At 45.6% G+C, this 24,395-nt stretch overlaps 1 protein-coding gene across 1 annotated transcript; it reads left to right on the top strand.

The window, feature by feature from the left end:
• Window positions 1-24,395, top strand: LOC143933468 (IgGFc-binding protein-like). Its single transcript, XM_077456374.1, has 8 exons — window positions 1-25; window positions 1,486-1,538; window positions 3,417-4,643; window positions 14,058-14,350; window positions 15,412-15,928; window positions 17,612-18,174; window positions 20,592-21,789; window positions 24,229-24,395. Exons 2-8 carry the CDS (start codon window positions 1,487-1,489, stop codon window positions 24,243-24,245), a joined length of 3,867 nt encoding a protein of 1,288 aa, XP_077312500.1. The 5' UTR covers window positions 1-25; window position 1,486; the 3' UTR covers window positions 24,246-24,395.

Genomic DNA, 24,395 nt, shown 5'->3' with positions numbered 1-24,395 from the left:
AGGACAACCCAAATTGGCAGCTAAGGTAAGGCACCTGTCCATGGACTGATCTCTAGGCATTGAGTTTTGTTTTTTGTTTTTTTTAGAGGTTTTTACTTTTCGCTTTCCGTGTGTGTTTTAAATTGTGGTTACTGCAGTGAGATATACAGGTAAGACATTTTTTCCCATGTGTATTAAAAAATTTAAATTTTATTTTATTTTTATTTATGTATTTTTTATTTTTTTATAAAACCTCCTCCTCTTTTGTTTCCCTTCTAGTAAAACAAAATGTAAATGCTCTGATGTGGGTATTGATGGATTACTGCACACTTTATAAGTGTTGTGGGTGTTTTTTTGTTTTTTTTTGTAAATAATGAAACTTTAATCTGTTTAGCAACTGTATATTACTTATATAAAATTAATAAATAAAAAAAAAAAAATGTGTGTGTGTGTGGTTTTCTGAATGACATGTTTGCCTGAGTTTAACATTGAATCCAAGTCATGTGCTAGCAAAAGAAAAATGGGGTGTTTTGTTTTGGGTGTGTGGGGGTTTATATAATTTTGTTTTTTCCAACATTTTTCGGGGCTTAAAGCAAGAAGTTTTTTGAAGGGGTGGGGGGAAAGAAATTTACAAAACTTCTTGCTTCTGTTTTAGTTTTAATCCCTGGAAAATGTGATGTTGAAAATTTAAGAAAACAATTTTTTTTTTTTTTTTTTTTTTTTTTTTTTTTTTTTTTTTTTTGCTAGCACATGAATTTGGATTCAATGTTAAACACAGGCAAGCAAGTCATGTGCCAGCAAAAAAAGTGTTCTTTAATTTCAACATCACATAATTTTTTTTTTTTTTTTTTGGGATTGAAACTGAACAGAAGCAAGGAGTGTTGGGGGGGGGGGGGGGGGGGATTGAAAAAATGTACAAAACTTGATGCTGAAAACTTTAAGAGACAGTTTCTTGCTAGCACGTGACTTGGATTCAATGTTAACACAGACAAACATGTCTTTCGGCATGTATTTTGTTACATAAAAGCAGACACGTATGATTAGATACACTTTAAATGCATTTCAAAAAGTCACTGCATTAAAAAAAATAAAAAATAAAAATAAAAAAGCATGCACACAGTATAAAAAGGTGGTATATAAAGCCATTGTATGCAAATATATGGTATTCCCTTAATACAAATAGAGGGTGGACCAAGGCTTACCAGATACATAATATGTTCAGAAAAAGTAGCAAAAAAAGGGGCATCTTATTTATGAACCATTTTTAACCATTTCATTTCCACTAAGTCCACCCCTTTTGAGTGTCTTATGGTGCCCCATAGGTGATGGCACAAATTGGTGGCTGCTCACTTTTGTGCATTCCAAACCTTTGAAAGGAATTTTTTTTTATTTAAAAGGAGTTAAAAAAAAAATTCCAGCAAAAACACCTAATTTTTATTTATTTTGTCTTCCTTGTTCCACTCAATGGAATGTATATATAATTTTTTTTATTTTTCTGTTTTGCAGAATGGGTTCCAGGCTTCTTCTGCATATCTGTGTCCTCCTGTGCCTTGGTGGTGGTAAGTGATTCTGCTTTAGGTTGGCTCGGTGGGAAATGCCACCAAGGGATGCCTAATGTTTAGATAGTCTACCAAAAGACTTTATTTTATTTTTTTTTTTTTTCATGGCAATACAAACTGGAGAGAAGGAAATCCTTACCCTTCCAATTAAGGGTTAGAAGCCATTGGACATCAGCATGGCTCCAGTTAATGCCCTCCCCATAGCTACATAAGAATCCCTTATAGCGCAAAGAAATAACCCAGTATGTAGGTGGGTGAAGTCTGTACTCCCCATGGTAGGTGGTGCTCGACCAAGTAGAAGGAAGTCATGAGGAACTTGGTTCCTCTGCTTTCCTGCATTCTCCTGGGGAACAGCTGTCCAATTGGGTGCTGGTGCCCCTAGTGACCTAGGCGGCCATCTTGGTTCAAGGCAGTGTTTTAAAATTCTGGCTCCCAGGTTTGGTGAACTTTTGGCGAGTAGCTAGGGTAGGGACAGATTCCCAATCTGTCTGGGACAGAACAGAGATGGGTTCCTGAGGAGTAGGGAAAGTGCAGGGACTGCACCTTCTCCTCGTAGGAAGCCTCCCAATTGGGCGTCATCCGACCATTCCTGCCCCTAGTTGCAGAAGCTGTCGGCATCTCAAGATAACGCTCTTCTGCTATAGTTTGCAAGGGTCTCCAGTCGGCTGTGCTTACCCACCGAGTCTACTTGTATATTGTTGGGACTTTCTTAATACACATTTCTCCTACATCTTGGCCTCTATGTGGTCTCTATGCACCATCACACCACATTGCAGCCTGCTCATAGAGTGGTGAAGTGATACCTGAATAGCTCATAATGCCGAATCGGATACAGCAGCTGGCTTCGAAGGACTTGGTACAGCTCCTCAGCAGATAGAAGGAATGTCCATGTAAAGGAGACCCCAGAGGGTGCTTCTAAGTGCAACAGATGAAATAATTTATTAGTAAAAACTGCAAATTAGCCAATATTAAAATTGGTCATCCATGAAAACCCGAATCGTCTGAAGCAGATGGGAACACCACTAGTGTTGGGAGATGCACAAACTCAAAACCAGAGGATACATGAGCTCAGGAGTCAGTCTGACAACATAAGAACTTGGCCCATGACAGATGCCAGAGGACATGGAGGCATGGCTATGTGTTTCGATATGTAAGAAACCCAAGTGCCCCACATGTAAACACGTGATACATGGTCCCAAAATATTCCAGGGTGATGGACAAACCTTCATCACAACATTCCAGGCTTGTTCTTCCCAATTTGTGATTTTATAGCTTGTCTTGCTCTTGTGGCTTTTTCAAATTTAAGGATGTATGATCACAACACTTTGCGTGAGGGTTTTTGGGGAGCACAGAAGGTTTGTGGAGGAAGGTAAAGACTGTGTCCCCAGACAGGATACTCATGTATCTCCTAACACTGGTCGTGTTCCCATCTGCTTCAGATGACCCTAGGTCCTCATGGATGACCATGTTTTAAGCGAGAGATGTCGGTAGAGAGATGTCGGTAGAGAGATGTCGGTAGAGTTTTATAAATTCAGCTGCACTTGGAAGTGCCCTCTTGCCTCCTCTACCCTGTAGCTACCAGTGGTTTTCCACTCCATGTTGGTAACTGATGCTCCTGTGAGTGTGGGGGTTGCAGGGGTCTGTGGGCATTTTCATTATTTAATACCCATAGTGGCCAATAAACTGAATAAATCTAATACGAGGCATATCGCTTATTGATGGTTCCCTTTAAAATCGATTGGTCTCTTGGGCAAGCCACCTAGTGGTGATTCCCTTTAAAATGAAAAGATAATCGCGTAGAAAAGCCACCTATTGCATGTCAATAGCCTAAAGTGTTTATGTTTATTTATATAATTTTTTATTTATTTTTTCCCATAGGTTATGTATCTGCAGAGGATCCAGGCACGGACTTCGCCTTTGTCTTTATGCAGAACTTGTCTCCTGATGTCGGAGACCCTTATTTAGAAGTTCTTCTCACTGCATTCTTCCCTGACACTCAAGCCACCATCCAATTACCAAACAAAAATTACAGCCAGGTTGTCTCGCTGGCACCTAAACTTCGCTTGGCTGTTGCACTGCCAGTAGAAGCGGAGATTCTATATTCCACGAGATCAAACGACATTGTACGCATCACTTCCAACAAACCAATATCTGTAGTGGCCACCAACAGCAAGCCTTCCAAAACCAGTGTAACTGTTCTAACTCCGATAGCGGATTGGGGAACGGACTATTATGTTGTGACACCTGATATTGGCCCTGAAGATTCAGTCCAACAGATGGCCATAGTGAACGGTCCTCAATCTAACTTTGTCTCCATCCTTTTGAGGGCAACGGTTGCGTTTGAGGACACGGTGTACCTTGCCGGAGAACATCTAAACTTGACTCTAAATCCCTGGGAAACCGTGCACCTCCAAGACTATGAAAGTTTGACTGGGAGCCATGTTCTGTCACAAGAACCTGTAGCCTTGTTTTCAGGGCGTACGTGTGCTGAAATGCGTGGAAGGTGTCAAGTTTACCTTCAACTTACCCCAGTATCTGCTTGGGGCTCTAAATTTGTGTCCCCACCACTGCCTTTGCAAAAGTTTCCAAGTAAAATCTACATTCTTGCGGCAACCAAGACCGAAGTAAACATTGTACGTGGGCTCAACATGACCAGTTCGATGATGACGCCTGGCGTGGTAGAAGAATTTGATTTGGAGCCAACGACGCAGCTTCTCATTTTAAGTCCTGGAAAAATTCTGGTCCTTTTGTATGTTGCTAATGGTGACACGATGTTTGAGCCAGCCGATGGTTTTCTTCTTAACCTTGTGCCTAGAGAAAAGGCTTGTGCTTCCTATTTTATTGTTTGGGTGCCTGGGTATAGGCACAACTTATTGGTGGTTGCCCAAGAAGATGGTCGAGAAGGATTGCAGCTAAATCACGAGGACCTGCCCCAGTCACTTTGGAAAAACATTCCTGGCACAGACTTGAGCTATATGCGTTTGCCTTTGAATGGATTAAGTCAATACTATTCCATATACAACCCTAGACATGTTTTTGGTGTAGGCACAATTTGCACATCACGGATTGGCGCATATGGAGCGTTTGGAGTTTGCTTGGATAAAGGTATATAATTTTAAATCCTTGATGCCTGGTTCACATCTGTGTGGGTGGTTCCTGCTATGGTTCCACACCTGTAGCTGCAACCATTCACACAGAAAAAGGCACTGGATGCCTGGGGGAAGGAAGGTGCCATTCTGTTGCACTTGCAGTTCCCGTGTGGGCTGCGATTTCAGAAATGAGACGGGGACCTTTTTGTCTGTTTTTCGGGAGGCATGGCCACCCATTCAAAACACCGCTCAGAGCCTCATGGATGTGAACCGGGACTGAATGTCACATGTGGGAATGTCTAAAATACCCTATGGGGGTATGGAAATCATTGATTTATTTTGATAACCCTTTGAGAAACGCCCATGCTTTGGTTCATGCAAGAAGATGGATAGATAGATTAGATAGATATTTTTAATAGGTTATATTAAATTATGTCTATGCAAGCTTTTGAGAAGGCTTTACAAACACTGCAGGCTCCCTGATGCCTCTCAGATATAAGCTGTGGTAAAAAAAAACGGAGTTAGACTTACCGGTAACTCTTTTTCTAGGAGTCTTCCAGGACAGCCTTTGAGATATAGGGCTCCTCCCTCCGGGACAGGAAACACGTCAAGCCAATTAAATAAAAGGTGTGGTCCTCCAGGCCCTCCTCAGTTTTACTCCAAGAACCGCCGGGAGGCTCTGAAAGACATAACACACTAACAATCATGTTAATACACATCCTCACCACTTAGTCCAATTTAAACAACTTTGGGTGGGAAGCCAGGCTGTCCTGGAAGACTCCTAGAAAAAGTTACCGGTAAGTCTAACTCCGGTTTTCTCATATCGTCTTCCAGGACAGCCTTTGAGATGATAAGCAAGGAGCTCACCTTGTCAGGGCGGGACCACTGCCTGGAGGACCTTACGTCCAAAAGTCTGCTCTTTATCAGACCATAAATCCAGACGGTAATGTCTTGCGAACGTTGAGTAGCTGGACCACGTTGCTGCTTTGCAGATTTCCTCCGGAGAGGCTCCAGCCCTCTCTGCCCATGATGCGGAAACCGCCCTTGTAGAGTGTGCCTTAACTAAGGGTGCCTGCTTCCCCTCTAACTCATAGGCTTTAACTATCGCCATTCGTATCCACCTGGCGATAGAAGCTTTGGACGCCTTGCAGCCCTTGCGGGCGCCCGAAAAATTAACAAAAAGTGAGTCTGACTTCCTGAAGACCTTAGTGGCTTCTAAAAAAATTAATAGACTTCTCCTGACGTCTAACAAACTTAAAGATCTCGCCTCATCCTCGGTTGAGAAAAAAGTTGGCAAAATAATATCCTGTGTCCTATGAAAAGTGGACACCACTTTAGGAAGAAAACTAGGGTCAGTCTTAAGTACTACCCTGTCCTCTAAGATTAACAGAAATGGCTCTCTGACCGAGAGCGCCTGCAGATCACTGACCCTTCTAGCTGACGTGATCGCTATCAAAAATAGTCTTTAGTACCATCCACTTAGGTGAAGCTCCCTCTAATGGTTCAAATGGATCTTGGGTCAGAGCCCTAAGAACAAAGGCCAAATCCCAAGTAGGACAGGACTTCATTCTCACAGGCCTAGATCTAGATAGAGCCTTGAAGTTCCTGACAAATGGATTCTGCTGAAGGGAGGACTGAAGGAAAACACTTAAGGCCGCCACCTGTACCTTTTAGAGTGCTGATAGATAGGCCCAGTTCTACCCCTGCTTGTAGAAAATCTAGGACTGCCGGGACCCCGGGACTTGCAATCCCCTGTTCTCGCAACCAGGAATTAAACCTCTTTCCTACCTTGGCGTAAATTGCCCTAGTAACTGGTTTACGGCATTCTAACAAGGTCTTAATCACTCTTTCTGAGAAACCCTGTGACCTTAAGATTTGTTCCTCAGATACCAGGCCGCAAGCTTGAGCCTCTCTATCTGAGGGCACAGGATCGGCCCCTGGGAAAGTAAGTCCTCCCTGACTGGTAGAAACAGCGGAGGATGTACGGCCAATTTCTTTATGCTGGCAAACCAGGGTCTCCTTGGCCAAAAAGGAGCTACTAAAATGAGGTCCGTAGTTTCCGAACGGAACTTCTGCAGAACCTCCGCCACCATCCTTACGGGAGGAAAGGCGTAACACAGGCCAAACAGCCATGGGTTGGCAAGGGCGTCTATCCCCCTGGCCCGATCCTGTGGGTGAACCGAAAAAAATTGTCACCTTCCTGTTGCTTTCTGTTGCAAATAGGTCTATTTCTGGCCTTCCCCAGCATGACACGATCTCCTCGAACACTTCCTTGTTGAGGGACCACTCGTCCTGACCTATCTTCTGGCGACTGAGAAAGTCGGCCAGGAAATTCTGAGTTCCCTTTAGGTGAATGGCTGATATTGAGGACAAATTCTTCTCTGCCCAGCAGAAGATTTTGTCCGCAATTACCTGTAGTGCAGGGCTTCTGGTTCCCCCTTGCTTGTTCAGGTAGGCTACTGCTGTCACATTGTCTGAGCGAACTTGCAGATCCCTGCCATGTAACCGGGACTGGAAGGTTTCTATAGCTTTCCAGACTGCCAGAAGTTCCTTCTGGTTTGAGGAACGACCTGTCTCTAGGTTCGACCAGGAACCCTGGGCTAAGGTTCCCTCTAGGTGGACACCCCAACCCAGCGCACTGGCATCGGTCCTGACCACCACCGTAGCTTGTGGGGACCAGGGAAGACCCCTGTCTAGGTTGACCTGGGCCCGCCACCACCAAAGAGACCTCCTGACTGCCGAGGATAGGGGCATAACCTGATCCAGGCTCTCCTGCCTGCCATCCCAATAACGGAGCATGAGTCTTTGTAAAGGACGCTGATGATGTCTTGCCCAGGCCACCGCTGGAAAGCATGATGTCGTCAACCCTAGGACTCTCATCACCTCCCTGATCTGGGCTTCCCGACCAGATTGAAGCTGGGCTACCGCCTGCTCTAGCTTGCCGATCTTCTCCTCCGGAAGAAATACCCTCATTTCCACTGAAGAAATCCTGTATCCTAAATACAGGACCTCCTGTGAGGGGGACAGCTGGGATTTTTCCTGGTTTATCAGCCACCCCAGTGAGCGCAGAAAAACCAAAGCCTCCTGTATGTCCCTCTGCAGCTGTTGGGCCGACTGGGCTATGAACAGTAGATCGTTCAGATATGGGATCACTGTTATAGCCTTGAGCCTTAATGGGGCCAGTGCCTCTGCTAGAACTTTTGTAAAGACTCTTGGTGAGGCTGAAAGCCCGAAGGGGAGAGCTCGAAACTGGAGGTGTAACACACCCGTGTTCAACCTCACCGCCAACCTGAGAAATCTCTGAGATTACGGATGAATCGGGATATGCAAATATGCATCCCTGAGATCCACTGTGGCCATGTGACAGCCCTGAAACAGGAATTTGGTTACCGAGAAGATTGACTCCATCCGGAACCGCTTGTATTTTATAAATCTGTTCAGGGGATGGAGATTCAGTATTAACCTGAACTTTCCCGAAGGTTTCTTTACCACGAATACGTGGGAGTAAACCCCCAAGCCTCGCTCCTCCTGAGGCACCTGCACCATTACTTCTTGGTCCACCAGATCCCCCAGAAGAAGAGCCAAAGCCTCTGCTTTCTCTTGGTCCCTTGGTAACCTTGTTACTTGAAAGTTTGGGAGGGGAACTGAACCAAACTCCAACCTGTAGCCGTTCCTTACAAGATCTCGAATGAACGGACTTTCGGTTGAGGCTTCCCACTGTGGGAGGAACTTCCCCAGTCTTCCTCCCACCGGGACGCAGGAGTCACTGGGTTTTAGGGGAGGGTTGAGGAGGATTGAATAAGATACCTCCTCTGCCTCTTCCCTTGTGACCCGTCCAATGCTTTTTGGGGCGAACCTCCCTTTCCTGCAGGTTTTGCTGCCTGGGGCTTCGAAAAAGGCGTTTCCCTTCAGGTCTCTTTTTCCTTTCTGGGAACGCTTTCTTCCTATCCTGCGTGCGCTCTAACGCCTCTTGCAGGCCGGGCCCAAACAAATGGTCCCCTGAAAAGGGTAATCCACACAACTTTAGTTTTGAAGCTGCGTCTCCTGACCAGGTTTTAAGCCAAACGGCCCTTCTGGCAGCGTTCACTAGTGCTGCTGATCTAGCAGCCAGTTTGACTGATTCTGCAGAGGCATCCGCTAAAAAGCCCACAGCCTTAAACAGTAGCGGAAAGGACTTCAACAGCTGTTGCCTAGAAGTACCTGCAGAAATATGTGACTGTAACTGTGTAAGCCAACACTCCAAGTTTCTGGCCACACAGGTAGCTGCTAGGGCCGGTTTAAGCCCAATGGAAGAGGCATCCCAGGCTCTCTTGAGCAGCACATCTCCCCTCTTATCCATAGGGTCCCTGAGTGAACCCATATCATCAAAGGCCAAATCTGTCTTCTTAGAGACCTTAGCCAAGGGAGCGTCTAATTTGGGAACCTTGTTCCAGGGATGCACCGCATCCGATTCAAAAGGGAACCTCCTTCAAAAGAGAACCTCCTTCTAAGGCTACCTGAAAAAAATGGCCTTTTTTCCGGTTGTTCCCACTCCAGCAGAATCGCCTCCACTAGCGACTTATGGACGGGGAATACCCTGTCTTTCATTACACTCGACCCTTGATACATCATGTCGTGTTTTGAAAGCTGGACCTGTTCTTCTCTGATCTCCAAGGTGTCATATATATAGCCTTGAGGAGGTCACCCACATCATCCAAAGACAGCTTGTATCTGGCTGATCTAATGGCCTCTTCCTCCCCCTCAGATTCTGAAGTAGACTCTGTCCTAGAGGAGGCTAATGACCTGGGTAACCTCTCCCTATCCACCTCCTCCTCCTGACTTGGTTCGGATAAGGAAGGCATACTCACGGCTCTGGGTAAAGAGACAGAGGGACCCTGCATCCTATCCATCATGTTTTTAAAAGATTGGAAGGTGGATGCAATCTCATCCTTTACGGATGTTAAAACATTGTGACAAGCTGCCACCGAGTCCTCTTTTACCAGGCTACTGACACAATCTGGGCAAAGCGGCTTCTCCCAACCGGTGCCTAACTTAGCCCCACACACGGCACATTTCCTTCTGGGTAAAGGTATCTGGGCTCTGTCCTGTTTAACCTAAAAACAAAGAAAAACAGGGTCCCATTAAAATACCACCCCTGACCACACCACTGTGCTTCTAGGGTCTGTTTAGGAAGTGCCCCCCTTCACCAGCAGGTTCTCCACCCCGGGAAGGTACTACAGGTCAGAGTGACCCCCCACCCCCCAGTGTAAGTCCTGGTCTGCCCTCACCAAGCTTACCTGAGAGGTACTGGAGCCTGTTGAACCGGAGTCCACCTGCACAACTGCACTCTCCATGGTTCCTGTGTATCACTCAGTCTCTCTGAGCCTTCACACTGCTCCAGGCAACCCTGTAGTCACACCGCCGCGCCCAAAGGACTGGAACGGGTCCTGCGGCGCCCCCTGATGACGCGAATCCGGCGGAAGTGCGTCTCTCCCACTTCCGTACGCCAGAACGCAAAAACTCCGCCCCGACGCCGTGCGTTCTTTACGAACGCAACGCTCACAGTACCCGGACGCCGGTCGGTGGAACGAACGTCTCCCGCCGCCATCCGACCGACAGGTACGAGCGGAAAGCGCTCCGAGGGGGAGATTGCCGCGCATCGGGGTCCCGTTCTCTCCGAACGTTTTGAATGGCAGCGGGGACTGAAAGCTACCCTCTCCTCCCTTCGTTCGGACCGAGGGGTGAGGTCCATCAAGGTGCTCTCCCCAGGCAAAACCCCTGAGAAGGAGCTCCCCTTACCAGTTCCAAGACGTGCTCCTTCCCGTCCGGCAGGAAACACAAAAACTGAGGAGGGCCTGGAGGACCACACCTTTTATTTAATTGGCTTGACGTGTTTCCTGTCCCGGAGGGAGGAGCCTCAAAGGCTGTCCTGGAAGACGATATGAGAAAAAAAAGTTACAACTGCCAAATGGATCAAATCCATCCAAATCCATCTTGTGATGTTGCAGGAAGCAAATGGGAGAAGCTACAGAACATCCCTTTTTTGTTTTGCATTCGTACCTTACTGACTGCTTCAATTTGTTGGCTAGAAATGATCTGTCGCATAACTGGTGGAGATCTGAGCTGGAGCGGGTGCTTCTCTTACACCTCTTGGCCAACACCCCTAGTAGTGCTGACAGGAGGTCTGAGGAAAGGGTCGCCAGGGGGAAAAAGGTCGGCACTCTGACATCCAACAGTGGTTATCCTTAAATGCAAGAATGTGTAAAACGGCCAATGTGTTTTGGGCCATTAGGCCTGAGTCATGGCTGAGGTGTTTTCGGCTGTCAGGCCTTGTCCATGGCTGAGGACAGAGCGGCATGAGGGCTGGTGTAGTGGGCTGTGCCAGTTGGTGTTTACAGGATGTGGATGACCATGGCCCACCAGGCAGTAACCAGAACATGGTGACCTTGATTTGGCACTAGCATAGCCAGGAAACCAGCTAGAAGGTCAACAGCCAGGCAGTAAGATACAGGAACAATAGGCAGTCGGGATACAAGTCTCAAAAGTTCAGGCTGAGTTGGCAGGCAAGAATCCAGAGGCGGCTCAGGAGCAACCTGAGTTGTGCACGGGTAGGCAAATATTAAAGGTCAGGGCATGGGTAAAGAAGGAACTGGCTGAAGACCACTCAACAATCTGCCCTTGTCCTAGTCCAGCTTAAATAAGCCATTTTGCGCCAATTCCACTCTGGGCACGTGCATGTTCCCTTTTGTGCACATACTAATACGTGTGTGCGTGCCAATGCCCATCTTGCACTAAGATTTTGCTCAGAATTATTAGCGTAAACAAGAAATGGTTGTCTAGTTCCAAGATGTACTGGGCTTTTCTTCCATCTTCATGCAAGGTCTATTAAAATGATCATGTAAGGTATTCCTTTTTAAGCAATACCTCCCCAATTTAAATATTGATGGGGGGGGGGGGGGGGGGGGGGGGATAGGAATTTGGAAGAAAATGTTGAAACCTACCCTATGCCCTGACTGCTGGAGCACTCGATTATTTGGGTGTGTAACCATTCCAAAGGATCAGGGGGAAAACTGAGGATCCTAAATCCTGAGGGGTGTGCTGACCACTGTACAGGTAACCCAGGAAAAGGCCAGAGGATTACACCAGCAACTACATGGTGTAGCCAGGAGCCAAGGTGTAGGACCATTTTAGTAACTAAAGCCAACCACTTTAATGTGGTTGGCATCCCACTGGGTTTTGTCATCTGTCCCCATACACTTTACAATGGTTATCGTTGTTGGGAACGAAATAAGAATATTGAGTTTCAATAGTACTAATGGGGCGAAATAGTCAGCAGCAGTGTCAACTTGTCTAAAAAAAAAAAGACTCACTTGAGATTCTCACTTCCTGCTCTGCCTATAGAAGTGAAACCTCTTAAATAGACCCTATATTACCAAAAGTATTGGGACGCATGCCTTTACACACATTAACTTTAATGACATCCCATTCTTAGTCCGTAGGGTTCAGTATTGAGTTGGCCCATCCTTTGCACCGAATAACAGCTTCAACTCTTCTGGGAAGGCCGTCCACAAAGTTTAGGAGTGTCTATGGGAATGTTTGACCATTGTTCCACAAAGGCATTTGTGAGGTCAGGCACTGATTTTGGACGAGAAGGCCCGACTCGGTCTCCATTCGAACAAGTGCACGGTATAGAAGCATGTGCTTTGTTCATATTTCATATCTAAGGTTTACAACCGCTTTGTAAAGCTTTCATAGTACTTGTTCACAGCAATCGCCCTTTAAGACATAATTCTTGCATGAGACCAAATGTGACTGTTCTCTTTTAAAGAGACCCTTTTGCAAAAATGAATCTAAAAGATATACAGTACTGTACCTACAAATGAACAGAGTATATTGTAGTGTTACTGTTAGAGCTACCAAGCACTGCTCCATTGTTGAAGAATTGTCCACAGAAGTCTGATCTAAAACTGACAATTCTTGAATCGTCTTCCAGGATGGCAAGCCTGGCTGACCTGCAGATCTGTTTAACCGATGCTCCTGCCTTCTCCACCCAGGATGCAGCGAAGAATCTAGTGGAGTAGCCCTTAAAAGGGAGGGGGGGGGGGGGGGGTTATAGGCATCCGAGACAATAATTGCTAGATGGTTTAGACAGCCAACCTCTCTAGCCTACAAAATTTGAGTTTGGTTCCATCCTTCTTGAGGAACCCACTTTCCTAGATCCTTAGTTGCATCCTGGGTGGAGAAGGCAGGGGAGTTGGAGCAGATGGCCAAGCCTGCCCTCCTGGAATATTCCTAGAAACATTGATACCAGTTTGACTGAGACTATTGGTAATGTCTCCTCCTGTGCTCATTGGCTTCTTCTGCCGACCTCCATTTTACTACAAGACCTAGTAATGATATAGAGCTCAGCAGGGGATGCCAGTGAGTGCAGTAGGGAAAATGGGGGTGATAGTGGAATTCTAGGGGGGGGGGAGGGGTATGATGTGATTCCTCAGTAATGGCTCTGAGCAGCAAGACAGATGAGCAGTTCCTCCTAAACCCCCCCCCCGGGAAAATTATTTGTGCTAGGGTTTTCTTTTTGCATGTATTGATTTGAAGTAAGGCATGTGGTTTGCATGAGACTCCCTTCGTTCCTAAGGTAGACCATGTTTGGTGCCCCTTTATTACGGTAGACCATCTGATTTGAATAGGTTCCCCTCAGTCTTAAGGTAGACAATTTTGGTTTAAATGGGGACTCTTCATTAAGGTAGACCATCCTGGCTTGAATGCAGTCCTTCATTCTTGGGGTGGACCATCCTGGTTTGAATGCAGTCCCTTCGTTCTTGGGGTGGACCATCTGGTTTGAATGAAGTCCCTTCATTCCTGGGGTGGAGCATCTGGTTTGAATGAACCATCTGGTTTGAATGCAGTCCCTTCATTCCTGGGGTGGACCATCTGGTTTGACTGGGCCAACAATGTACCTCAACACCCAAAATACCCACACTATTTCTGGCAGTGTATTGTGGTGGTCTTCATCGGTGCATGTGTACATTGGGGTACTAGTTGGAATTTGATGGTAATGCATATATTATGTGTTCCATCTACAACTTTAATTCAGATTTATGGAAACTCAACTAGCCTAAATTGAGATGGTTTTGCCAACTGCTTTGTAGCTCTTGGTGAACTTTTGCACTGGCATTATGCTTCTACAACACTTTACCAATATCGTGAAGAAAATGGCCTATTCATTAGCAGGATTCGGCTAAGAAAAAAAAAATTCTGAACTGGAGAGACCATTAGAAAAGTAAGTCCATCATTTTAGCTATGTAATGGCCACATTGGTTGGAAGGAACTCCTTATTGTGCACCAATAAGTCAACATTCAATTCTGTTCAACACTGAAGGCAGGGTGTTTTTTCACCTGTTCTAACTTCATGGTTTTTTATTTTTTTTTTTTCCCCCTCCTTTCCTAGTATACAATCTATGTGGGTTTGAATGTTCCGATGAGCTACTGTGCCAACAATCCGCATGCATGTCCCCCGAAATTCAAACCTGCATGGCGTGGGGAAGAACGCACATGCGAACGTTCCGGGGAACCCAGCATTTTCAGTCTGGTGACTGCCCCCTCACTCTTCTTGCTTCTGGAGGTGACTCAAATTTTGGCTCGTTCCGTTTGGAGCGAAGGGCTGACTACCAATTCACGGTGAAGCTAGAGGTGTTTGAGACGAAGCTGGTGTTTTCTTCTAAAAGTCAAGGAACCGTACTAGTGAGTAAAGGCTTACATTTCTAACCGATGCTTGCACAAAGCATAACTTTAAGTTCAACATGCCTGAAAATGGGATTTCTATTTCACAATGCTCCAAAACCAATTTTGTAAGAGTGACTAACCGGTAGAGGAGACCGTCTAGAATTCCTGTTACCTTGCCCCAACCAACCTCACTTTTTTTTTTTTAAATTGTATATGTTGATAATTAAATTAAATCCATGCCAAACCAGCCATTAACTAATCATGGAACCCATACGGTTAACTAAAGGGTTTCATTGGCAACTCTACACACCAAAAGTAGCCAGAAGGCAATTTGGCCCATGACTCTGCATAGAAATGGCTGGCCACTTTCTGGTGTACAGACAAGCTAAATTCCATGCATTTTGGTCTACTGCTTTTTCTATGGGGATTACACTTTTTTATAAACTTCTGTAGCTGCAGACACTTTGGTGCAATTCAACCTCAATGCTCAACTGTACGGACGTTGATTAAAAAACGTGAGCTCTCTTTGAACTGGGGATAAATTGTTCCCTAGTGCCTGCAGCTACACTGAAGAATTTTAATGTTCACTTAACGTTTTTACATGTACCTGTCCCGAGAATTTTTAGCATGCGGTAAAATGGCTTTAAAACAAGTCGTCAATGACCTAGCTGCAGGTACTGTAAAGTAATTCATCCTGAAAGATCACAACGGACTTTGTAGTAGCTTTTCTAGGAGCTTAAAGCACATGGGAGTGTGCAATGCCTTTTTTGAGTTTTAAAGATTAATTTCTCTACAGTACCTACAGCTACAGAGGTCAGTTAAGGCGTGTTTAAGTGTATTTTCTGATTATTTTAGGAACATTTTTCTATGTCCAAAGTCTAGCCACAGTGGCACTTTCATTTTGCCTCATTGCTAATGTTATGTGCTTGTGTTGACAAAATGTTAAAACTTGTCCCAATATACAGAAACCGCTTAGCGGTAAAGAAAATCTGTTGTGAATGTACTACCCACTGATGCCATGTCTTCTCCTGTGTAACACATTAGTACTGTATTTTAAAAGACCTTTTTGTATTTTCTAGGTTAATGGAGAAGTGATGTATACCCCAATAGTCCTCGAGGATGGAAAACTAAACATAATCACTTTTGACTTGTATATTTCTGTGAAGACTTCCTTTGGGTTGCATGTCATCCTTGGTGATCTTGGCATTGTCCACATTCAGATACCTCGTCTCTATTCTGGAATTCTATCTGGCCTCTGTGCTAACCAGTACCCCACAGAATGGTCAACCTTTAATCAACACAATCCTCTGTCTGGGGGAACTGGGGACACCAACCTAAATTGCAACTCTGGCGACTTAAGTCCCAAACTCTGTGAGAACCAAGATATGTCCACGCATCTCGCTTTGTGCCTCCAAATGATGACTTCAGACATATTTCAAGCTTGCCATTCCACTCTGGATCCAGAACCTTTTGTCAAGGCTTGTAAGTTTGAGGTCTGTTTGACGGGCAATGTTTGCTTGGGTCTCGGTGCCTATGCGTTGGCTTGTGACATTGAAAGGCTGGACATGACCGGGTGGCAAAGTCTCACCGGATGTGGTAAGTTGGGTCTTTGGTTTGTAGATTTATTTGAAGAGAAACTCGCCTTGCTCATCCCTGTAGGAAGTTGGGGGTTGAGAGCTTGGATGGTAATGCTTTCATTGACATTAAATTCTGCAAAAAAGCTTTAGCATTTGTCAGACAGGAGCAGAATACCTGAAGGTCTCTGTTCTTGGACAGCAAGAACAAGGGGTTGGGTTTGACTTGTGAGGCGTATTTCAGCAATATTTTGTATGAAAAGTACTCTAATATTCTAAAGCTGAATTCCTGTATGCAAATTCAGCTCTGTATTAATACCACCTTAAACATTGGCGTGGGGTGTTTTTTTATTTATTTATTTTTTCTTTTCTTCTGCAGGTGGTGCTCAACCACAGCGGCATATCAAAGGGAGAGGAAGGCAAGAGGAACTTGGTTCCTCCTATGGTTTCCTGGATCACAGGGGGAAGCTATCCAATTGGCCGCTGGCACCCCATGTGACTCTAGACAGCCCCCATTGGTCAGGCGGAGTCTTAAGACCATGACTTCCAGGATAGGCACAGGACACACCCATGTGGCAGGCAAGAGGTTCCTGAGTAGGGAAAGTGCAGGGACACGACATCCTTTCTGGAAGCCTCCCCACTTGGGTATGGACTGGTCAGGCCACATTCTACCCCCTCAACATGGATGCTGTTGGCACACCTGGGTCCTGCTTTTACCCCATATCGGTTTCGTGCTGTGAGCGCTCCTAGTTGGGTTTCCTTCCCGCTGGGCCTGTTTGGTATTGCCAAATGTCAGTTGTAATATATTTCTGTTCTCTGCACTTTAGACTCTTGCAGGTTTTGGCCACTGCCCCAACTTGCATGTCTTTGTCTTAAGATGTCAGGAAATTGGTTGTGTGTAAGTTCCCGTCCTTGGGATCCCATAAATCAAGTGTAAAGAAAAATGGTGAAAATGCTAATAAAAGTATAAGCTTAACCCCCCCCCCCCATCAGTTTGAATCCCAACCATGGCATGACCTGCCTGGAGGCTGTAAGGTTCTCCCTGTCTACATGGGCTTACTCCGGGTACTCAAATTTCCTCCCACACTCAAAAGACCTGCCGGGAGGTTATTTGGTTCCTGTCTATATTGGCTCTAGTATGTGAATTGGGGACTGATGTGAATGTACTATATACATTGTAGGCACTATAAAAGAACTTGCAATAAGATACAAATGGGATAGGGTTTTTTTAATTTATTTTTTATTTTTTTTCCCCCTTTGTTCCACACCTGTTCTTTTACAGAGGGAAGCATCATCTAAGGTTGACTCCATCTCCCATCTAAAACTTTTTTTATTGCAGTTATGTCCCCACTGGGGACGTTCCCATCACTTTATGAAGAAGGTATATGGACATCTAAAAACTACATGAGTTCAATCTTCCCCATTCATCCCCCCCCCCCCCCCCCTATTTTCAAAAGCTTGCCATTCAAGTACTCAACCCCCAGTCTCCTTCAGTTAACTAACGCTATAGTTGAAAACTGCTCTTGCATATCCCCCATGTACGGTCTAGATTTTGCTGTGGCGGGCCTCACTAAAACTTGGTACTATAAACTTCCAATGATCAAAAAAGATGTCACCATAGATCTTAAAATTCTGCATTGTTGACCCATGAATGACCTGAATATGTGTAAAAAAAAAAAATTTTTTTTATTTTTTTTCCTTTAAGATCGCGCATGCCCACCAAACTCTTATTACTCCATGTGTGCTCCTGGTTGTCCAGCTACTTGTGACGTCAACTTTTCTTTGGCCTGTCCAGTCGAATGTCAAGAGGGTTGTGTCTGTAATCCAGGCTACATCTTGAGTGATGGTGGCTGTGTTCTGGAAGAAGAATGTGGGTGTCATGTTGATGGTCAGGTCTTGAAGCATGGAGAAGCCTTCTACGGTAATGGCTGCCAGGTTGCCTGCACTTGCATACATGGAGCATTGGCATGTGCAAATCACAAATGCTCCGCCATTGAGGCGTGCCAGACGATCGGGGGCATTACAGCATGTTATCCGAAGCCAATCAGTTGTTGGGTAGCTGGAGAAAAACACCGTACTTTTGATGGCGCCTCCTTCATAGCCAATGGAGAATGTTTGTACACCATGGTGACGACAGAGTGCGCTTCCAGCAATATTACGGATCTCGACGTTAAGTTTCAGTTGAACAGCAACAGGCAACTTCCAAATATCATGCTGAAGACCCGTGGGCATACAATAATTATACAAGAATACAGCAATGACATTGAGGTAAGGGTTATAATGGAGGGGGGGGGGGGGAGAGATTATGGTGCAGGGTTTTTCAGGGGTTGGGCTTGGCCACTTGGTTTCAGTGAAGAGAACTCTTAAGGTGTCAGCATACCAAGACATTTTGGACATTGTGGGAACAGTTTGGGGACGGACCCTTCCTGTGTTTCAACATGATTGTGCACCGGTCCATAAAGACATGCATGGGGGGGGGGGTTTGGGGTGGAGGAACTTGGCTGGCCTGCTCAGAGTCCTGACCTAAAACTGATAGAACGCCTTTTGGGATGAATTGGAGAGTAGACTGAGCCAGGCCTTCATCCAACATCAGTGCCTGACCTCACAAATGTGCATCTGGAGGAATAGTTAAACATTCCCGTAGACGCACTCCTAAACCTTGTGGACGGCCTTCCCAGAAGAGTTGAAGCTACTATTGCAAAGGGGGGGCCAACTCAATATCGAACCTTATGGACCAAGGCTGGGGTTCCATTAACCCCTTCCCGCTGAGCGTACGCAGATGTGCATACTCAGCTTCCGGGGGGTATACCGGGATGATGCCCGCACCTGCAGGCATCATCCCAGTACCGTTTTTTTTCGGCAGGCGATTGGCTATCCAGGCATAACAACCGATGTGGCTAAAAGCCGCTTGGCTGATATGCCGGAGGAGCCACTGTTACCGGTGCTCCCGCTCGATCGGGAGCACCGATTCAAATTCCGCTGCCTCCGGCTGCTGGGGAGGAACTGGAACGAAGCCGTAATCGGCTTCGTTCCAGTCTCCTCGTAGTAAACACGGAAGCGATGTCATGATGTCACTTCCCGTTTACTCAGCTGCCAATGGCGCCGGTTTTAAAAAGGGATACGGTATTCAGAATCTCAGTTTACGGTGATCTGAATACATTGAAGTGTAAAGGAAGGGTGGGGGGGTCGTTTAGACCCCCCCGATCCCTCCATAAAGAGTACCTGTCACAAGACATGTTTACATTCCTTGTGACGGCAATAAAAGTGATCAAATTTTATTTTTAAAAACAATTTACCGTATATACTCGAGTATAGGCCGACCCGAGTATAAGCCGAGGCCCCCAATTTACCCCCAAAAAACTGGGAAACCTATTGACTCGTGTATAAGCCGAGGGTGAGATATGCCTGTCCATCCCTGTGTGTGTGTCCATCCATCCATCCCTGTGTGTGTGTCCATCCATCCATCCATCCCTGTGTGTGTGTGTGTGTGTGTGTGGCCTTGTGTGTCCAGCCTACCTGTGTCCTGAGCCTCCGTCCCGTCCCGAGCCGAGCCTCCGTCCGGTCCCGTCCCAGGATCACCGCTCTTCGTCGGCGCCCATTCCCCTGTTCAAATGCCGCGCCTCCCTGTCTGTGATAGGCGGAACACAATTTCCCAGCAGCCTGTGTTCCGCCTATCACGGACATCGTCTCATCCTCGTCCGTAGTACGAGGATGAGACGATGTCGGTGATAGGCGGAACACAGGCTGCTGGGAAATTCAGTGTTCCGCCTATCACAGGCGAAGGCGGAGCCGGAGGCGCGGCTTTTGAATTATAGAATGGCCGCTGTCTGTCTGCTCGACACGCTGATCGAGCAGGCAGACAGCGATGACTCGAGTATAAGCCGAGGGGGGCACTTTCAGCCTCAAAAAAGAGGCTGAAAATCTCGGCTTATACTAGAGTATATACGGTAGTCATTTTAAAATAATAAAAAAAAAAGTTTAAAGCTCCTGCCGTCCTCGCGAGGCAAACGCATACGGAAGTCGCGCCCGCATATGTAAACGGTGTTCAAATCACACATGTGAGGTATCGCTGCGATCGTCGGAGTGAGAGCAATAATTCTAGCACTAGACCTCCTCTGTAACGCTAACTTGGTAACCGTAAAAAAAAATGTAAAGCCTCGCCTATTGAGATTTTTAGGTACCATACTTTGTCGTCAATCCACAAGTGCGCGCAATTATAAAGTGTGACATGTTTGGTATCTATTTACTCGGCGTAACGTTATCTTTCACATTACGCAAAAAAATTGGGCTAATTTTACTTTATTTTTTTTTTTATTTTATTTTTTTTTTATTCATGAAAGTGTCCCTTTTCCCAAAAAGTTGCGTTTAAAACACCGCTGCGCAAATTCCGTGTGACATAAAATATTGCACCAATCGCCGTTTTATTCTCTAGAGTCTCTGCTAAAAAAAATATATATATATAATGTTTGGGGGTTCCAAGTAATTTTCTAGCAAAAAATATGGATTTTAACTTGTAAACACCAAATTCCAAAAATAGGCTTAGTCATGAAAGGGTTAAAGTTCATGTGTGTTTTTATTTTTTTTATTTTTATTTTTTTTCCTATAGCTAGGGTAAACTATTTGTTCTGAGGTCCATATCCAATTTTATAACTATGTACTTTATTTTATTTTTTTTTATTGCTTAGGTTGATGGCATCACATACACATTGCCGTTTGACTTGGAAAATGTGATAAGGGTTTCAAGAAACCATTTTAGACATAACCCTTACATCCGCATAGAGGCAGAACCTGGTCTAATCTTAATAGTTAATCTTTCGACTGTCTGGGTTAACTTGCCGCCAGTTTACGCTGGAAATGTCTGTGGCCTTTGTGGTAACGCTAATGGAGACCACACTGATGACACTGAAGGTTGGAGCCCGCAGGATTTCCTTTCTAATTGGACCTCCCATCGTGACAACAATCTGTGTGGAGCTAGCCCAGAAATTTTTCATAGTGACGTGGACCCCTTCAATATGACTGGCGGCGACGTGCACCCCTTCAATATGACTGGCGGCGACGTGGACCCCTTCAATATGACTGGCGGCGACGTGGACCCTTTCAATATGACTGGTGGCGACGTGGACCCTTTCAATATGACTGGTGGCGACGTGGACCCTTTCAATATGACTGGTGGCGACGTGGACCCTTTCAATATGACTGGTGGCGACGTGGACCCTTTCAATATGACTGGTGGCGACGTGGACCCTTTCAATATGACTGGTGGCGACGTGGACCCTTTCAATATGACTGGTGGCGACGTGGACCCTTTCAATATGACTGGTGGCGACGTGGACCCTTTCAATATGACTGGTGGCGACGTGGACCCTTTCAATATGACTGGTGGCGACGTGGACCCTTTCAATATGACTGGTGGCGACGTGGACCCTTTCAATATGACTGGTGGCGACGTGGACCCCTCCAATATGACTGGCGGCGACGTGGACCCCTCCAATATGACTGGCGGCGACGTGGACCCCTCCAATATGACTGGCGGCGACGTGGACCCCTCCAATATGACTGGCGGCGACGTGGACCCCTCCAATATGACTGGCGGCGACGTGGACCCCTCCAATATGACTGGCGGCGACGTGGACCCCTCCAATATGACTGGCGGCATTGTGGACCTCTCTGCTCTGACAGCATTATGTGATGAGGTTGTAATGCCTGAAGGGGCTTTTCAGAACTGCCATGATCTAGTAGATCCAACCTGGTTTTTTCACACTTGTCTGAATTATGTGAGTGACGGCCTTGTGCAGTCGGTGTGCTCGACTATAAAGGATTATGCATTTGAGTGCCAAACAATGGAAGTCACTGTGTACCAGTGGGAAAAAGAGACAGTCTGTGGTGAGTATTGAACAACTTATCTTGTTTTAAGTGTACCCCAACCTTAAATCATTGCTTTATGTTATTTTATTAGTTATTCGCTGTCACTGCTATCCTTGCCCCCGTGCTTAAAGTGGTTGTAAAGGCAGAAGGTGCGTTCTATGCGTTAAGATAAAAAGCTGATGGGGTGTCTGCTGCTGGAGGGGATCTATTTTTGCTGGTGGAGGATCTTTTTTGTTACTTGGGGGGTCAATTGTTCCTGGAAGAGGTCTACAATTGCTGGAGTCTATTGATGATTGCTGTTGGTGGCTGTGCGGGGGATCTTTTTGTATTGCTTTTCAAAGTATTACAAATTGATACTTGGTTGTATTTTCTCAAAGGGGCCCTAGTGGGAGCTGGGTAGGGGGGTGGAAACAAGGGTCAGTGCTCGGTGGTGGGTAGGAGACAGACACATAGTGGGGGGGGGGTGTTCCTGCACCTATTCTGGCACGCGTTCCTGTCATACGAATTGGACGTGGGGTGAAGCGTGGTACTGTGGCAATAACAGTGCAATGAAAGAACTTGTATTGAAATATTGCAAAAAAACGTTCACAAAGCTGGTGAGAAGACCATACAACCGGGAATACTCGCAGGTTTCAGCCAAACTGACAGCACCTGTTAGGAGGGGCAAAGTGCAACCTGGCTGTCTTGTGCCCAAACTGGGAAGATGCCAAGCGAGGTTGTGAGCCCTACACTTTCCCTCCCTCTGGAACCTTTCCTTGCCACTAGTTCTGTCCCTACCAGGCGGGGTACCTGTCCCTACCCTATCCACTTGCAAAATGTATGCCAAGCCTGGGAATCAGTCTGAAATGGGCTCTATCACATGTGGTAGCAGAATCCAACTGGATATCTTTCCCAGCAACCCAGGAAACCATAGAGGAACCATGTTCCTCTTGACGTCCCCCACCCCCTCCAACTACAGTGCCGCTGGCAGTGGGGAAATTGGACTGGATATGCCTAGACATGGCATTTTCAGCACCCCCTATCTTTATTTTTTGGGAACAGTAACTTGGATGGGGAGCATGGGATACCCCAGAGCTGTTGAACTTCACAACTAGGGGCTTCTGACTGTTCTGTACACAACTCTGAATGTTTCACAACTTCTGGCTACATGGCACACTTGACAGTCTTGCACAACTCCTGGCTGTACTTGGCAAACTTTCTAGCAGCAGTGCATGCCCCCCTGGCCATTTGCACAACTCCTGGCTGCACTGCATTTGCTTGGGAGACCAAACCACCCAAGTCACTTCACCTTGGTATAGCATGATCAAATACTCGCTCAGTCTGAGGTTGGTTGGCTGGTTGAGCTTCCTCCCACCAAGTTCCTCCTGGCTCTGCTCAGTCTCTGGACAAGCCTCTCCAATATCTTCCCCCCCCCCCCCCCCCATGCCTAGCTGGGGCCTCCATGTCTTCAAAGGCTCCTCCTCCTAGGTTCCTCGATGGGACCCAAGAGCTCCTGCAACTTGGCAGCCAGGTCTCAGAATATTTCCCTCCCACCTTTTTTGGGCACAGCTCCAGAGATCGGTTGGAGTCTCATAAATATTCAGGCTGTCCATCCTGCTCCCCCCCCCCCACAATACTTCTAGAAGACAGGGGGGAGTAGTAGAATGATGGCCTGTAAAACACTAAACGGCCCTAAGCAATCAACCCTTGCTCCACTGTTTTACAAAGGAGCCAAACTAAATTTACCCGGCAGCCTATTCTAAACGAGAAGGATGCTACATTTTAGACAACTTGGTTTGACTTTGTATGCTCATATCGGGTGCATTTTTCTTGGGAGAGCCATTGCAAATTATCATTCAATAAGATGTAATTTCTTGCTGAAATCAATATTATGGTTTAATATTTTAATTGAATATTTTTGTGTTAAAAAAAAAAAAAAAAAATTTATATAATATAATTTTTATACTTTTAATATAATATAATTTTATTTTAGTATTGTATTATACATTTTATTTTTATATTAAATGTTTAGCTGTACTGCAAGGCAGAAGATTCAATTCTGTGTGTTCTGTTCTCTCTAACACAAATTTTAATCATTGCCTTGCCAGTCACCACCAATGCAGATGGTATCAATATAATCAGCAGTGTGGTTTTGCAAAAACTCAATAAGATAACGGTCCAACAGAAAAACGTTTAATCTGATTTTTATTTTAACATCCATTTGGCAGATTCTTATTCTGGACTACTAGTACAAAATGTGATCCAGGAAAACAAAATTGGGCTCTTCGTGTGTGTGTGTGTGTGTGTGTGTGTGTGTGTGTGTGTGTGTGTGTGTGTGTGTGTGTGTGTGTGTTATCTATTTTAGGTTATACATTTTTATTTTTCAATTGTTTTGTTTTCTATGTTATGTTCATGCACAGTAACTATACTTATTATTATATAATTTTTATTTTATTTTTTCCCCTTCCTTCCATACAGACCACTTTGGGGCCTAACACTTGCAAAAATGAAGAGGGGGGGAAAAAAAATCGAATTTCGAGTGTTCAGTTCACTTTGTATCTCAACATTTCATGGAAATGCTATAATTCTTGACTCCACTGTGTGGATATATTTTGTGACAGAATTCAAGTAAAAGTTAAACTTTC

The sequence above is a fragment of the Lithobates pipiens genome, unplaced genomic scaffold (assembly GCF_037356315.1).
Source record: "Lithobates pipiens isolate NorthernLeopardFrog02 unplaced genomic scaffold, aLitPip1_a1.2 Scaffold_27, whole genome shotgun sequence".
NCBI classification, from domain to species: domain Eukaryota; kingdom Metazoa; phylum Chordata; class Amphibia; order Anura; family Ranidae; genus Lithobates; species Lithobates pipiens.
This window is presented reverse-complemented; position numbering and strand designations above follow the sequence as displayed.

Excerpts from the sequence above, each read along its gene's own strand:
- LOC143933468 (XM_077456374.1), top strand. The coding sequence starts at position 1,487 with ATGGGTTCCAGGCTTCTTCTGCATATCTGTGTCCTCCTGTGCCTTGGT. Across the intron at positions 1,539-3,416 it reads CCTCCTGTGCCTTGGTGGTG|GTTATGTATCTGCAGAGGAT; the intron begins GTAAGTGATTCT and ends TTTTTCCCATAG. Across the intron at positions 4,644-14,057 it reads TGGAGTTTGCTTGGATAAAG|TATACAATCTATGTGGGTTT; the intron begins GTATATAATTTT and ends CTCCTTTCCTAG.